General features: G+C 35.3%; 1 protein-coding gene across 2 annotated transcripts in view; it reads left to right on the top strand.

Moving 5' to 3' along the window:
* adrb2b (adrenoceptor beta 2, surface b) overlaps positions 1-14,885 on the top strand; it is a 32,508-nt gene extending 17,623 nt beyond the window's left edge. Inside the window, exons 1-2 of one of the 2 annotated variants that reach the window (XM_048166708.1) lie at positions 10,104-11,407; positions 11,595-14,885. In XM_048166708.1, coding sequence (XP_048022665.1) covers positions 11,605-12,837 — 1,233 coding nt within the window. In that variant the 5' untranslated portion in view covers positions 10,104-11,407; positions 11,595-11,604 and the 3' untranslated portion in view covers positions 12,838-14,885. Of the gene's footprint in view, positions 1-10,103; positions 11,408-11,594 lie in introns of those variants that run through there. The other variant, XM_048166707.1, reaches the window with a different exon arrangement.
* The last annotated feature ends 972 nt before the right edge of the window (positions 14,886-15,857 follow it).

The following is a 15,857-nucleotide window of genomic DNA, read 5'->3' as shown; positions in this document are numbered from 1 at the left end:
GTGCATATGTGGAAGTCTTTCTTGTCACGTATAAATTCTCCTCCCCCTTCAATTTGTTACAACAAATTGGTAACACTTTAGTTTAGCGTCCAATTCTCACTATTAACTTGTTGCTTATTAGCATGCATATTATAGGATATTGGCTGTTTATTATACTTATAAAGCAGATATTAATGCCTTATTCTGTATGACCATATTCTACATATCTTAATCCTACCCAATACCTATCCAATACCTAAACTTAACAACTACCTACTGACTACTAAAAAGCTAAAACTAAACTAAACTGTGACCATAAATTTAATTTAGTTTTATTTTTGCAGTTTAAATAAACATACATCTCAAATATTTCAACAAGGTATCTTGCTTTATTCATATTTATTTTGAATTTCTTAAATAACCAAACTTTAACAAGATAAGGGCAGATCCTTTTGAGCTCAACTGATGACGCTTTGAAGTCATGCTTGGATGAGCAAGAATATTCCAATGTACAAATAAGCTTTCCTTTGATTCCGCCATCCTCATTATTTTTTAAAAATTTTTTTAGGAAGTGAGAAAAGGAAGCGAGGATGCACAAATAAGAAATGAGAGGCACCCCAAGTTTTCTGTAACATCATACAGAGAGCCACTCTTTTGCTGAACGCAGATTTGACTACTTACATAGGTGTGGCTATAATCTGCATATGTACTTTTAAATGTGTTGTAAAAGACTAGGCTAGTGGATAACATTGAATAAATATTTTTTGTCAGGTTAGGTACTGATACTAATCACGAGTCAAACCCTTCTCTACTTAACCGTCAGTCTCGCACATCCACCATGTTTGTGTGTGTTTTTTTTTTTTTTTTTTTTTTTTTTACAGTTTTTGTTTGTGTTTGTAGTTCAAATCGAATCCTTGTCCAATGAGCAATGGGTTGTGGGGAATATTAGCTATTAGACTGTGCATGGATCTGCACTTCAGATCTTAACTGGAAATAGTAGACCATTTGGGTATCTTTGGAATACTCATTTCAACATATTACCATTTGGGACACACTAATTCTAATTTTGAATACTATTTGGATAGTATGCAGGATAGTATGCAGCAACTGTCCTTGGTTAAATGGATTTACTGATTTCAGCTAGAAAAACAAGGAAGATGCTTTTCTAAAGTTATGTAATTTGAATTTATTCATACAAATGGAAATGTCTATGTATTGTTTAATGGTGACATTTTTATTTGTGATAGGGGGCCTACTGCAATGCTGTAGCCCAGGGGCTTGTGGTTATTTTAAAGCTGTTATCTCATGCCATGTACTACCACTTTTTGTAGAACCATGTGATGACTGACTATTGAAGTAAATCTGCATTTCTACCTTTCATTTAAATACTAAAAATGTTATGTGAGTCTAAATTACACCTAGATAAAAGACATTTCTAAATCATCTACTCATTTGACAAAGGATAAATAACAGCAAAAACTGTCCCTCTGCCACATTCTCCTGCATGTAACGCTGCTTAAAAGAGGAAACAGCAATTTTAGCTGACTTTCACAGCCCACCTTACAAATCTCTCATCCGTGCAGAAAAAAAAATCAGGCCAGTCATCCTCTAGTTTTGCACCTGTCTTCTGTCGCGTCACGGAAAACTCAGTCCTTGCATTTAAGATAATTTATCTACGAATTCAGCCCAGCCCAGCTGAAAGACTAATGAATCCTCTCCTGATAACAATGGCACCTGCTGTAAACTATATGACCAGTCATGACCAGGATGACAGTGCACCTCCCTATCTTAATCTATGGACCTGTGAACCCTTAACTGACATTCGAAACCTCTGATGGGTGGAAGAAGCATCAATAGGTGTGGCACACTGAGGCTGGGCCAGGGACTTAGCAAACGTTTGCTAAACCTCATTAACCTTTCCACAAACAGGTCTGGAACACAAACTGTCACATCCTGGAAACCAAACATCAAAATGCTCCAGAATTGTTTTTATTTATTTTTTTTAATCACAATTGAGTGGTTAAATCTGGCATAAAATCCATTTAGTTATTAATAGCAATCGACATGTGACTACCGTTTTTGAATAAGAAGAGGAAATAGTGAATTAATGCCCGCCCTCTTTTTTCAGGGGCACTGGTTCTGCAAGTTCCATTTTTTTCTCCCATAGGGATTTTTAAAAAGTCTTCATTAAAGAGTTATAAGCCATGAAACAAGCCAACCAACTACAAGGTGAATCACAACATTACAAACTTTGATTTGAAGCAAAAAATAAATAAGTAAATAAAATCAAAAATCGGACAAAAAGACAAATGTACAAGATTGTGTAATACCGCCTTTAGTGAGGGAAAGAACTACTATCCCATGAAGCATTGCAAACAGCATAATCAAATTAAAAACAATGGAGGAATATAAAACTACTCATGTACAAATGTTGGTCATATATATATGCACACAGTGGACTACCAGTAAAATTTATAAAAATTTGGAACCAAAAATTATTCAGACACTTTGACCTGACCATGTTTTGCTTAAGTGTTATCTGACATAATTAAGATTATTTTTCTGACACAGTTTAACTTGTTAGCTTGTCATATTTTATTAACATTTTTTTAAACTGTAGTGAACTGTATTGATGAATGAAATGTTCAAGGCGTCTGACTAAATTTTGGATTGACTGTATATATATAATTATATATATATATACAGTACAGTCCAAAAGTTTGGAACCACTAAGATTTTTAATGTTTTTAAAAGAAGTTTCGTCTGCTCACCAAGGCTACATTTATTTAATTAAAAATACAGTAAAAAACAGTAATATTGTGAAATATTATTACAATTTAAAATAACTGTGTACTATTTAAATATATTTGACAAAGTAATTTATTCCTGTGATGCAAAGCTGAATTTTCAGCATCGTTACTCCAGTCTTCAGTGTCACATGATCCTTCAGAAATCATTCTAATATGCTGATTTGCTGCTCAATAAACATTTATGATTATTTTCAATGTTGAAAACAGTTGTGTACTTTTTTTTTCAGGATTCCTTGATGAATAGAAAGTTCAAAAGAACAGCATTTATCTGAAATACAAAGCTTCTGTAGCATTATACACTACCGTTCAAAAGTTTGGGGTCAGTAAGAATTTTTATTTTTATTTTTTTGAAAAGAAATTAAAGAAATGAATACTTTTATTCAGCAAGGATGCATTAAATCAATCAAAAGTGGCAGTAAAGACATTTATAATGTTACAAAAGATTAGATTTCAGATAAACTGTTCTTTTGAACTTTCTATTCATCAAATAATCCTGAAAAAAAATATTGTACACAAATATTTTGTACAATTGTACACATTAAATGTTTCTTGAGCAGCAGATCAGCATATTAGAATGATTTCTGAAGGATCATGTGACACTGAAGACTGGAGTAATGATGCTGAAAATTCAGCTTTGCCATCACAGGAATAAATTACTTTGTGAAATATATTCAAATAGAAAACAGTTATTTTAAATTGTAATAATATTTCACAATATTACTGTTTTTACTGTATTTTTAATTAAATAAATGTAGCCTTGGTGAGCAGACGAAACTTCTTTTAAAAACATTAAAAATCTTAGTGGTTCCAAACTTTTGGACTGTACTGTATATAATTTTGTTGCTAAATATGCATAATATATATACAAACATTAAAGTATTTTGAGAGCATAGAGAGATCAACTTGATTACATCCTTTGTAGTGCTTCATAGGCGTGGGCGGAGCTAAAGAGCACTTAATTTGGCACTTACTGCCTTTTCCGAGTCTCTGATTAGTATAACTTTAGGTGTAGTATCACGGGTAATGTAATTTTTCACCAGGAATTCCGCTGAAATAATGTGGGCTGATGGCTTCAGCAGAAGCAAATACCATCTTTAACAACCTCATAGCTCACAGTAGGGATGTCTTTAAAGGTTTATAAGTTAATGTTCAAAATCAATTTCCCTACGGAGAAATCTGGAACCCGACTGTTGCACTCTATAGGAAGTACAGAGGGAAAAAGAATCTGCTCCCCTACATATCTATTGGTTGCATAATGCCCAACACTTGAAAAACTAAAAACTTTTAGTTTAAAAAATGAATAGAAAATGAAAAAATGAATTTTTTTACTTTTAAGTTAAAAAATAAATAAATAAATAAAACTGGCAAATTTGAAGAAGTTTAAAATGAGAAATAAAGTCACACTGAGAGAAATGCAGTCGCAATAAAAAACAAAAAACAGAGTCGCAGTTAATAAAAAGTCACATTGTGAGATCTAATGTCACATTGTGGGTTATAAAGTTGAAATTACGAAAAAAAAAATCACATTGTGAGATACCGTAAAATTCCAGGAAAAAAAGTTTAAATTGCGAGAAATTAAGTCAAAAATTTGAGATATGAAGTAGCAAATTGCTAAAAAATAAAGTCACAGTTGTGAGCTATAAAGTTGTAAATTATCTTCTTTTGTTTGCTTTTTTACTCTAAGGCAAAAACAGGCTTCCACAATTGACTTTTGATTGTGTAATGCTTTTCAAGTTGATTCAGTCCTATTAAATACAATTTTGCGCTAGAATAAAAGCTATTCATTTAAATGCTACCCCATAAAGGACCACATTTTTAGGTTACCAGACAAAATGTTTGTACAGAATACTACAACAACATGCAAAGTGTACTATATTAGAGGACACTTCCTTGAATGAGATATTTTAATAAAATTACAAACCTTTTCCATTTCTCATTCGGCATTCTGTGATCTAAATATGAAATGAGAGACAGAAGGTAAAAGAGAGAGAAAAAATATCCTAAAGTGAACATGTGAGAGGAAACAGGTCCATCATGTACATCCTTTAAGTGCTGTAGATTTGTCTTCTTGATTGATTCTGGGGACAGTGAGCTTTTATCTAAAATTGACCGAAGTGCATCGCTGTCTATTTCCATTACTTTGTTTTGACAATGTGCTCTCCACTGCATTCAAGTAAGAAATGGATCAGGTTGGCGCCGCTGTTTTGCATTTTAGTGACAGCATAAGTGTCCATCCATCACTGAAATTTGGATGGAATTGTTTAAGGAGTTGGGATGGATCATTGCCCTGCTCATTGTCCAAGCAGGCAGTTAGTAGAACCAAGGTAATTGATTGACCTTTCGTTGACCCTTTTAATACCTAGTGCTGTTCCCTATAAGTTCCAGGATTATGATTTTTTTTTTTTTTTTTTTGTGGCATAACATAGATGCAACATATACTATTATATATATATATATATATATATATATATATATATATATATATATATATATATATATGTGTGTATATGCATATATATGAATTTTCAGTATGTATTATTTATATATATGTATAGTACAGTATATTTATAAATTCATGGTTAGTAAGAGGTATACTGTACAATTCATTACAGTCTGTGATGTAGCAGCAATGTCCATGTTTGTTGTCACCATATTTGTCACATTATTCTGTATATATTATGATAATTGTATTAATATGTGCCTTAATGAGAGCCCATACTAAAATTCACTAAATAACAGCTACCATTTGCCTAACCACAATAATACTGTAAAATATATACACTGCGTTCCAAATTATTATGCAATTGACATATCAGTAAGATTTCAGTACAATAAACATTCAGATTATAGTTTTTCTAAGAAAATGTTTGTTTGTTTATTTATCCATGTCTTTTTAGATAACTGGTATCAATCTCAGACAAAATAATTTGCCAGCTTTATGGAAACCCTACTTAGAGGTTGTTCCACATTATTAAGCAAGTCACAGTTCTCATGCAATATGGGAAGGAAGAAAGATCTTTTTGAAGATGAAAAGCATGAAATGGTGCAATGTTGTGCAAAAGGCATGAAAACAACTAATATTGTATGAAAACTGAATGGAGATTATCGAATTATCATATGGCCAGTGGACTGACAAGCTACGCAATATCGCGTTCATTATCGAAGGCGATTCATCTGCGATATGAACGCGATATTGCGTGGCTTGTCAGTGATCTACGGCTCTGTCTATTAAATGGCGCTTCATTTGAAAGCAGGTGATGGCGATTTCGCGGTAATCAGGGAACCGGCTTTACTGACGAAATGCGCGTGACAATCGCATGCGATATATCGCCCAGCCCTAATATATATCGCAGTGCGATTCAGTGTTCCTCTGAAACCCTCCACCTTCCCCAGCTCCACCTGTATAGATCTGCTACAGGTAATTTTATATGCTGTTTGTGTAGCAGTAGTATATGTCTTGTATGCCACAGCAGCATATCGGCATTTGTATTGGCAGTAGCAAGTCCCTGTACTTGCTCTGCAGCACGAAATATCACAATAGAAATTAATATTTCTATCATGACAACTCATTTACTATATATACTATATATATTTACACAGCTTCCTTGCTTTTTGCATTTGTTTTTGTTTTATAGTAATTTGTTAAAATCTTTTTTAAATTTTTGGATTCCAACTTTTGCATAATATACTAGAAATAATGGCAATAAATCTATTTCTGGCATGTATTTGATCAGGATCATGTATATTTGGACCAATTGTGTAAACTCAAATATACATATATAATATCTCATACATGGTGGTTCACAGATGAGTGTGGACTAAACCGAACCCTGCTATTTCCTAGTGGTGTAATCTAGTGTCAATTTACAGCATGTACAGCATGCCTGACTAAACAGACAAGCCTATACCTCCTTCTCCACCCTCATTTCCCCAGGAAGATGGGCAATCTGCTCATCAGATCTCCCTGGCACTGAGTGAGACTTATATCTGGCATGCATGTCAAAGATAAAACAGTTTTAGGAGGCATCCTGTGGAAAAAACCTTCACTTCAAGTGTTTCATTTCCTTAACTGCTCTCACTGCTCTTGTGAAGTCGAGTATGTATGTGTGTTTGCATGTGCAGTGTGTGTGTGAGGGTGTTTATGCCCCTGTATTTGTTTGTCTAAGGTTATTGTCAGAGCCAGGAGATGCGTAAGTAAACTCGTTTTTTTGTACATGGTGGATATCCCTCCTAAGGAAACATTTTGCAAAACTCGTGGCCACTTCCTCACTGTTGTATCTATATGGAACAGACAGTATTATTGCTCCCTGATGTAACATGCCAGCACTTTCAAAGCCAAGCTGACGCAATAACATCCGGTAATGCTAACGCTGCTCTAAATTGTTTATGCCTAAACGCTAAATTGTTTATGCCTAAAACAATTAAAACACCTTAATATCCTAATAGCATGTATGGCTATGTTTTCATTATGCTAGCACAGGATGTTCAACCTAAAAACTGACAGGTTGAAACTGGCTGTACGGAAAGGAACATTTACAATTAATGAAGCACATTTCGTGCATGTGTGCTCATAAACGGACTTAACCGGTGTTTACAGCTACATACTGAAAAGATCAGATCGAACACAAACGTACAGGTTAACACAGGGCATTCACTGAGGTTACAACATGAATATACAAAACCAAAGCGCAAATCCACCCACATACCACTTCAGATCTGAATTTGCTCCAGTATCAGATGCCACTGAACATGTTTTGTTTGTAGCATCATAGAGCATGCTAACAACCAAAGACAACATGTTATGTGCACGTGCAGATGCGTAGTTAACTCGCATACACAAGGTACGGGCTGCACAGTCTGGTGAATGATTAAACGCATGCTGTGATATGTTGCATGGACATTTGACTCAGCAAGAGAAGCTACTTGCAATTTGGTGCTTTCATATTGTCTTATCTGACCTTGACCTTGAAATGAACTGTGCTTTGCTGAATATCATTCTGTACATATAGTTCACTTATTATAATTGACAAACGCTTGCATCCAAATTCACTTAATAACTAGCTAAAAATGTCATTTAAAGAGTGCATTTAAAAGTGAATTTCCTTAAGTGAAATGTGGCCTTGTGGGTATTCTGATCTTAAATGTAAATTTTGTAAAAGCTGTAGATGTAGGCCACTTAAAGGGATAGTTCACCCAAAAATGAAAATTTGATGTTTATCTGCTTACCCCCAGGGCATCCAAGATGTAGGTGACTTTGTTTCTTCAGTAGAACACTAATGAATAATTTTAACCGTTGCTGTCTGTCAGCCGTATAATGCGTGTCAATGGGAACTCCATCTATATAAGAGTCAAAAAAACACGCACAGACAAATCCAAATTAAACCCTGCGGCTCGTGACGACACATTGATGTCCTAAAACATGAAACGATCGGTTTGTGTGAGAAACTGAACAGTATTTATATCATTTTTTTACCTCTAAAACACCACTATGTCCAACTGCGTTCAGCATCTGGTTAGTGAGGTGCGAGACATCACTTCCGTTGTCAGAGCGCCTTCAGACCTCACTAACCAGATGTGGAGGGCAGTTGGACATAGTGGTGTTGGACAAATGATATAAATACTGTTCAATTTCTCACACAAACCGATCGTTTCGTGTCTTAGGACATCAGTGTGTCGTCACGAGCCACAGGGTTTAATTTGGATTTGTCTGTGTGTGTTTTTTTTTACTCTTATAGACAAAGTTCCCATTGACATGCATTATACGGCTGACAGACGGCAACGGTTGGAGTTAAAAATCATCATTTGTGTTCTACTGAAGAAACAAAGTCACCTACATCTTGGATGCCCTGGGGGTAAGCAGATAAACATCAAATTTTCATTTCTGGGTGAACTATCCCTTTAAGTTTACTTAAAGAGAGTAGACATTCATGACATATTTCACACACTTTGTCATGCTTTGAAGTCACCATAAAATCAATTTTTTATGGGATATTGCAGTATGTTCTATAAATGTATTATAAACATCATTTTTTGTCGTTGTTTGCTCTCATATTCTTTATTCAAAATAAAGAATAAAGCAGCCAGCAGCAACTTTAAGGAAGTACACTTAACATACTAAAGCACATGTAAAGTACTTAAAGCTGCAGTCCTCAACTTTTTTTGTGTTAAAAATTTACAAAAATTATATAATGAGAATATACAACATGAATCCATTTTCCAAACCGTGTTTTTGTCTTATCCTGAATCATTATGGTACACTTATAATAAGTGTTTATATTCAGACTATATCAGACCGGACTGGTAGCTTTAATTATACACTGTAAAAAATTATTTTCATAATTTATCACAACATTTTTTCTTTTGTCAAATAAGCTTAGATAATTAATGTGGTTCAGATAACATAATATTTTGCATTTCTGTTAATTAAAATAATCACCTTCTTTGTATTAACTCAAAATTTTAAGGCAACCAAGTAAATTACTTTTTTAAGTGAAACCAACAATTCTTTTTTACAGTGTAGCCATAACTGTAGTGTGCTATTTAATGTTACATTTACAACTAAATTCCAACTTCATCATTGCAAATGTGTAATTACATATATATATATATATATATATATATATATATATATATATATATATATATATATATATATATATATATATATAAATACAAGTTTCAATAGATATGACACAAGAATCTTTTTGTTTAACCTAAATGTTTGTCATTACATTCGACAGAGCACCCAAAGACAATATAATGAAATTACATATAAAGATGTACTTATGTAAGTCTTACTTAAATGGGTCAAAAAGCACTCACATTTAAATAAACTGAAACTATTATATGTTATAATTTAATTGTAAATTACATTCTTTTCAAAAGAATGCTAAAGTATACAACTTTTTTTATAAGGGTATGTTAGCAAAATAAAACACTCATTCTCAAATGTAGCCTGTCTAGTTGCTCTCACCAGCCTTGTGGTCCAGGGGTAAAATTACAGTCCGGAGAGAGTGTGCTGTTTAAAAGCACCAGGTTATCAAGCATAAATAAAACATTTATACGTCTCCGGTCACTATTATTACTTTTGTTTTAAATAACTAACATTGAATGGTTTAAGCTGTTGACATTCATATTTCTTATTTGTAAGCACAACATAAAACTGTTATGTTTATTACAATGTCAACCATTACAATTTCAAGTGAAACGTATGCATTCCATACAGATACAGAACAATCATTTAAGAGATTCAGTCCTACATTTAAATGCAGTATTTATGCCCCAAACTTTATAGTGTGTAAGTGACTAGAGACTGTATAAAGTAGAAGCAATATTACTGTAAAAATATGCAATTGGAAGAAATTGTAATGCTTTATTTGGCAGCTCCACCCTATATCAAAGGGGCTGTACCAATAGAAGTCCTACCTTAAAATTAATTTGTCTCCTTATTGGTTCCTCTAAAACATGCATGTGAATTCGCTGGACCAGCTATTGTGTTATTTGAGTTTAAAAAGATGAACAATGAAAAAAAGTCTACTTGAATAATTAAAGGGATTGTTCTCCCAAAAAATGAAATTACTCACCCTCATGTCGTTTCACACCCGTAAGACCTTCATTCATATTCGTAACACAAATTAAGATATTTTTGATGAAATCCTAGAGGTTTTTTTATCCACCATAGAAAGCAACATAATTACCACATTCAAGGTCCAGAAAAGTATGACATCGTATGACAAGTTAACATGACTACAGTGGTTCAACCTTAATGTTATGAAGTGGCAAGTATTCTTTTCGTGAACAAAAAAAAGAAAGACTTTAATTAACAATTTCTTCTCTCCCCTGTCAGTCTCCAATGCTGTTTATGTAGTATTAGTAGATAGGAAGATTTTTAAAAGCTAATTTGATGTTTACAGAATTAAATAACCAAAACCTCTAATTCTGAGCAATAATATAAATATTACATTTGTCAATAGTCTCCTGTCCTCATTACTGAAACCCAGAAAACGTGAGGCAAAGTTTAACACTGATGGATAAAAATATTGATCGTACACTGCTTAGTGACAAAACACAGTGGGAATCTTCTCTAGGTACACAGAACATCCATATCACAGCAGAGATCATTAAAAAAAGAACAAAACAAGAGTTTCTGTCTGTCAGTCTATCAATCATAAATATATTAAACGTATTTTTGTTTTTTATAACATATTGCCTTAAATTTAATAAATATAATAATAATTCTGAAAGCAACATTAAATAGCTTCATTTTCTGTTTCTCTGCTTCTCTTTACAAGTGCAGTGCTCTGCAGGGTAAGGAAGCTGTGCTCTGATTGGCTGCTGACAAACTGTGACATCATCACTGGCTGCTATAAGAGTCCAACTGATAGTCAGGAGCACATTTAGTGTGTTCAGCCGGGAGTGCTGTGAGCATGTAAATGAAACACAATGACCGTGTAATTAAGAGTGAAACATATTGCGCACACTCAATGTGAGAACACTATGTGAGACCAGAACACTTTCTAAGAGAAACACAATTCAAAAGGATTATTTTTGGATATCTTACGGGAGTATATGAAGAGTGGAATTAAGTTGGACGACTCTAAAACACTCTCCTGATTTTAGTAAGTGGATTGGCTCTTTTTATGGATATTCTCCTCTGACACATTTAACATGCATTAAAGTCATTCTCATACTTTGCTTTCTCACTGACGCTGTATGTACTTTCTATTTGCTTGTGCTCTCTGAAAAGCATTCCATTTCTGGCTAACATTGCTCTCACTATAGTTTATGTTGATTTTCCTTCCTCAGGTCAAAGCTCATGGAGGGAGAGGATACGCTGAGCACGGAGAACACCTCCCTGCCCATGAATGTTTCAGCCGGGCTGAACGACTCTTCTCCGGTGTCTTCACCTGGCTCAGACTATAGTGATGCAGAGGTGGTGTTAATTAGCATCTTAATGGGGCTTCTGGTTCTGGGCATCGTTTTTGGCAATGTGCTGGTCATCAGCGCCATTGTACGATTCCAGCGTTTGCAGACGGTCACCAACTACTTCATCAGCTCCCTTGCCTGCGCCGATCTGGTCATGGGCCTCATGGTGGTGCCCTTCGGCGCCTGCTACATCCTTCTCAACACGTGGCACTTCGGAAACTTCTTCTGCGAGTTTTGGACAGCTACGGATGTGTTATGCGTGACCGCTAGCATCGAGACGTTGTGCGTGATCGCCCTGGACCGGTACGTGGCGATCATGTGGCCTCTACGCTATCAGTCGATGCTTACGAAGCGGAAGGCCTGCGGGGTGGTCCTTGGGGTGTGGGCGGTGGCCGCCCTTATCTCTTTCTTGCCCATCCACATGGAGTGGTGGGTGTCAGATGAACCTGAGGCATTGCTCTGCTTGGAGAACCCCACCTGCTGCGACTTCAACACGAACGCCGCCTACGCCGTGACCTCCTCCATCATCTCCTTCTACATCCCGCTGGTCATCATGGTATTTGTGTACAGCCGGGTCTTCCAGGAGGCCCGTAGGCAGCTTCAGAAAATCGATCGCATTGAGGGGCGCATACGCACACAGAGCTTCAGCACCCAGGAGGGGAATGAGGTGAAGAACCGGAGGACCAAGTTCTGCATGAAGGACCACAAAGCTCTGAAGACCTTGGGGATCATCATGGGAACCTTCACCCTCTGCTGGCTGCCGTTTTTCGTGCTTAACGTGGTGGCGGCCATCTGGAAGATGGACAACATCATGTTGCCTTTCAGGATCTTGAACTGGATCGGCTACGCCAACTCCGCCTTCAACCCCCTGATCTACTGCAGGAGTCCTGAGTTTAGAAACGCCTTTCAGGAGATCCTGTGCTGGAGAACTTCTCATCTACCTTCCACAAGGAATAACAAGGGATATATCTACAGCGGCCACAGCTGGCAAGTCCACAAGAAGACCACCAGACAACGAGAGCCCTCGCCAGCTTGCGAAACCGAAATGAGTGCTGACTGCTTGACTGCAGGCACCAAAAACACAAATGGGAATTGTAATAAAGCTGTGATGTCCAACTTTTAGCCATTTTTGAACGTTTGGATATTCTCTTCATATTCCCTGGAGCACTGGAGATATTTCTGGTTGCAGCCACTTTTGTCTGTGACAAAACATGGTTTTTAGATGTTTTAGCCTTTGAAACAAGAAGGTCTGTTGTCATATTGTGATACTTGTATTGAGTCAGAACAAATGGAAATGAAGGAACTTCTGTTTTTGGAAGAAACAGGGTTTGAAAGCCAAGACAGTCTACCTCTGGATTCCACTTACTACCTCGAGGCACTTTTCACGTCTCAACTGAAACCTGCAAGGATAGTTAATTCATAATTTATTCAGAAATGCCTCAACTTACAAACCGAGAGTGTAGATTTGTAGTTGATTGCAGATCTTAAAGAGTGTCAGAGGGGTGTCTTATAGCAGACAGACTTGTTACATTCCGTTAAGAGCTTGGGCTTCTCCAGTCAGAGGAAATATAACCCTCTGATGAGGGCCAACAGGTGCACATTGCCGTCTGTGCTATAACCAGCTGTTCTTGTCGAAAGGAAAAAGTATAGGAGCCAAGCAGTTCTCTCCAACCCCAGCACTTCAACCTTCCCCCTGTTAACATTTCCACTGGGAAATCATTTTAAGGTTACAGCTGAAGCTGTATCTATAAAGGGTCATGTTTATAAACGTAAGTACGCATTTGTAGGCTGGGTGGCACAATAATGATGATATATTTAACACGTCAATATACGTCCAATGAAGGTGCCAATAAATCTCAATGCTTAACAGTATTTAAATGTTGAGAATGTAAATCTTGATGCTATATCAGCATCATAATTTCAGGAATACAACTTCTGGCATCTAATATATGGGGGTAGGTTGTGTTTACAGATTCCTGAACAAACAGTCCTTTGGGCACACAGCTCAAGCTCACCTGATATTGATCTGATGGTTGTTTATTTCCATCCGTTTAGTTTTATATAATAGCCCGGGCAATGCACTTGATTATGACAGATACACTACTGGAAGATATCTGACATTAAAAAAGCTGACAAATGTACGTTTACGCAATGGCCCAGTGTTGGTGTCATTGACTCATATGCACAGACAGTGTTTTGCTCTTTGAGCCCCCTTCCTGTGTATGTGCACACACACAAACACACGCGCACTCTGTATAGACCTCGATCCGATCCCCGATCATTGTAGCACCATATTTATTTTTTGCCAGGAATAAAAACAAAGTTGTGATGGATAGAAGTACAGAGTGTTCAAAGAATTGTAGTCTTAATTAACAACTTGGTCATTTTTAATGATGTGTCCAAAAAAATTGGTAGAAAAAACAGTTTTGAAAGCTGTGAGTTTTGAAAATTATTATCCAGAACCTATATGCAGTACATGCTATTGTAAAGACTGTAAAATTATTCTCACACAGCCTCATTTTCATCCACATAAAATTAATTATGGTGAGTTTACACGGACTAAGGTCTATTCCAGGTCTATTAATATGTTGTTATGCTGTTAATATACACAGATGTTTGAAATACAATGAAATTAATAAAATATTAATATATAAAATGAATATAATAAATAAAATAGTAATTATAAATTGTAGAAATATATACAAGCATGAAGTATTTCAAATATCCATCTAGGATTGTTTTTGTGAAATATGTTCTTTGGGATAAAAACTGAAAGCTTGAATCTCTTTTATTATGTGAAGCATTTAGGGTGTTTTGTTGTTGGTACTGTAGTAAAGAACACATCATGCTTCTCATGTAAAGTATTAGTCAAACATCGTCTTAGGCACATTTTGTATGAAGTATTTGCCACATTGATGGACAAAGCAGTATGTGAATGTAGCCTAATGTGTTACTGTGTTTTGACAGCACATTTCTCAAATGGTATCTGCTTAGTTTGTGTCATTCCACGAAACAAATAATCTTGTTGGCCAAGTGCAAATGTTTCCTCTATGCTACTTTTACCACAAAAAGTGTTTTGTTTTAAGGTGTATCATTTTTGTTTATTTATTTTTGTATGTCCAACCAGCTGCTTTATGTACAAAGTGACAAAATAAACATGGTGGTTTGTAATGCTGTCTTTGAGTCAGGTTCTTGTGTGAAGATGTTGCACACTTTATGCCATCTAGTGTTGACAGGAAGAATATAGGGATGACTTGGGAATGTTTTGCTTTCAACATCTTCAAAGTCAACTCTATTTGTCTCAAAATGTTATATAATATTCATATATCCATCTTCATCAAATTAGTGTATACATCTATTATTTATCCCTAAACAGTAAATTATTGTCAAAGAATGTTGTTGCAATCTACGTCCTGATTTTGCCCTGTAAAAAATTATTTTCATAATTTATCACATTTTTTCTTTTGTCTAATCAACTTAGATAATTAATTTGGTTCACATAACATAATATTTTAAGTTTCCGTTGATTAAACCAATCGCCTTCGTTGTATTAACTCAAATTAACCAGGTAACTTGCTTTTTTAAGTTAAACCAACAATTCTTTTTACAGTGTGGGTAAACATATTTTGTTGATCCTGGAACAACATTCCTGTCTGAAAATTTAGTCCTATCCTTACCCCTAAACCTAACCCTATAAGTTATGCCTAAAATCAGAGGGAAATGATGAATAACACTGATGTAGAAGCACCTAACCCTGGTTGTAAGCCTAAACTTGGCAAACTGTAAACTTGTCCTTCAAATCTGATTGGTTGAATGGAATGTTGTTCCAGGATCAACAATGTTGATCCAGGAACATGCTGTACTCAGTGAAATAGGTGTAGACTAATAAAAATATGTACATTTTATATTTACTTAAATATAATACAATCCTTGTTATCGCTCATTCTCAAACTTATTTCAGAAGAACCCCACCTTAAATTAATTCTGTGTTATTTTAACCTTCATGCAGAAGCTTCTGTAAACATTCATTTAAATGAACTCTATATGTGCACTATGGTGCTCTTTTCATGCCAGAAAAAAAGGAAAAATACTTTTAAAAGACTTTATGGTAAAAGGTGATGTATTTTATTTAAAAAAAAAAAA

This window comes from Megalobrama amblycephala, linkage group LG18 (assembly GCF_018812025.1).
Source record: "Megalobrama amblycephala isolate DHTTF-2021 linkage group LG18, ASM1881202v1, whole genome shotgun sequence".
Lineage (NCBI taxonomy): Eukaryota > Metazoa > Chordata > Actinopteri > Cypriniformes > Xenocyprididae > Megalobrama > Megalobrama amblycephala.
Note: the sequence above shows the minus strand (reverse complement) of the source record. Positions and strands in the feature narration are given on the sequence as shown.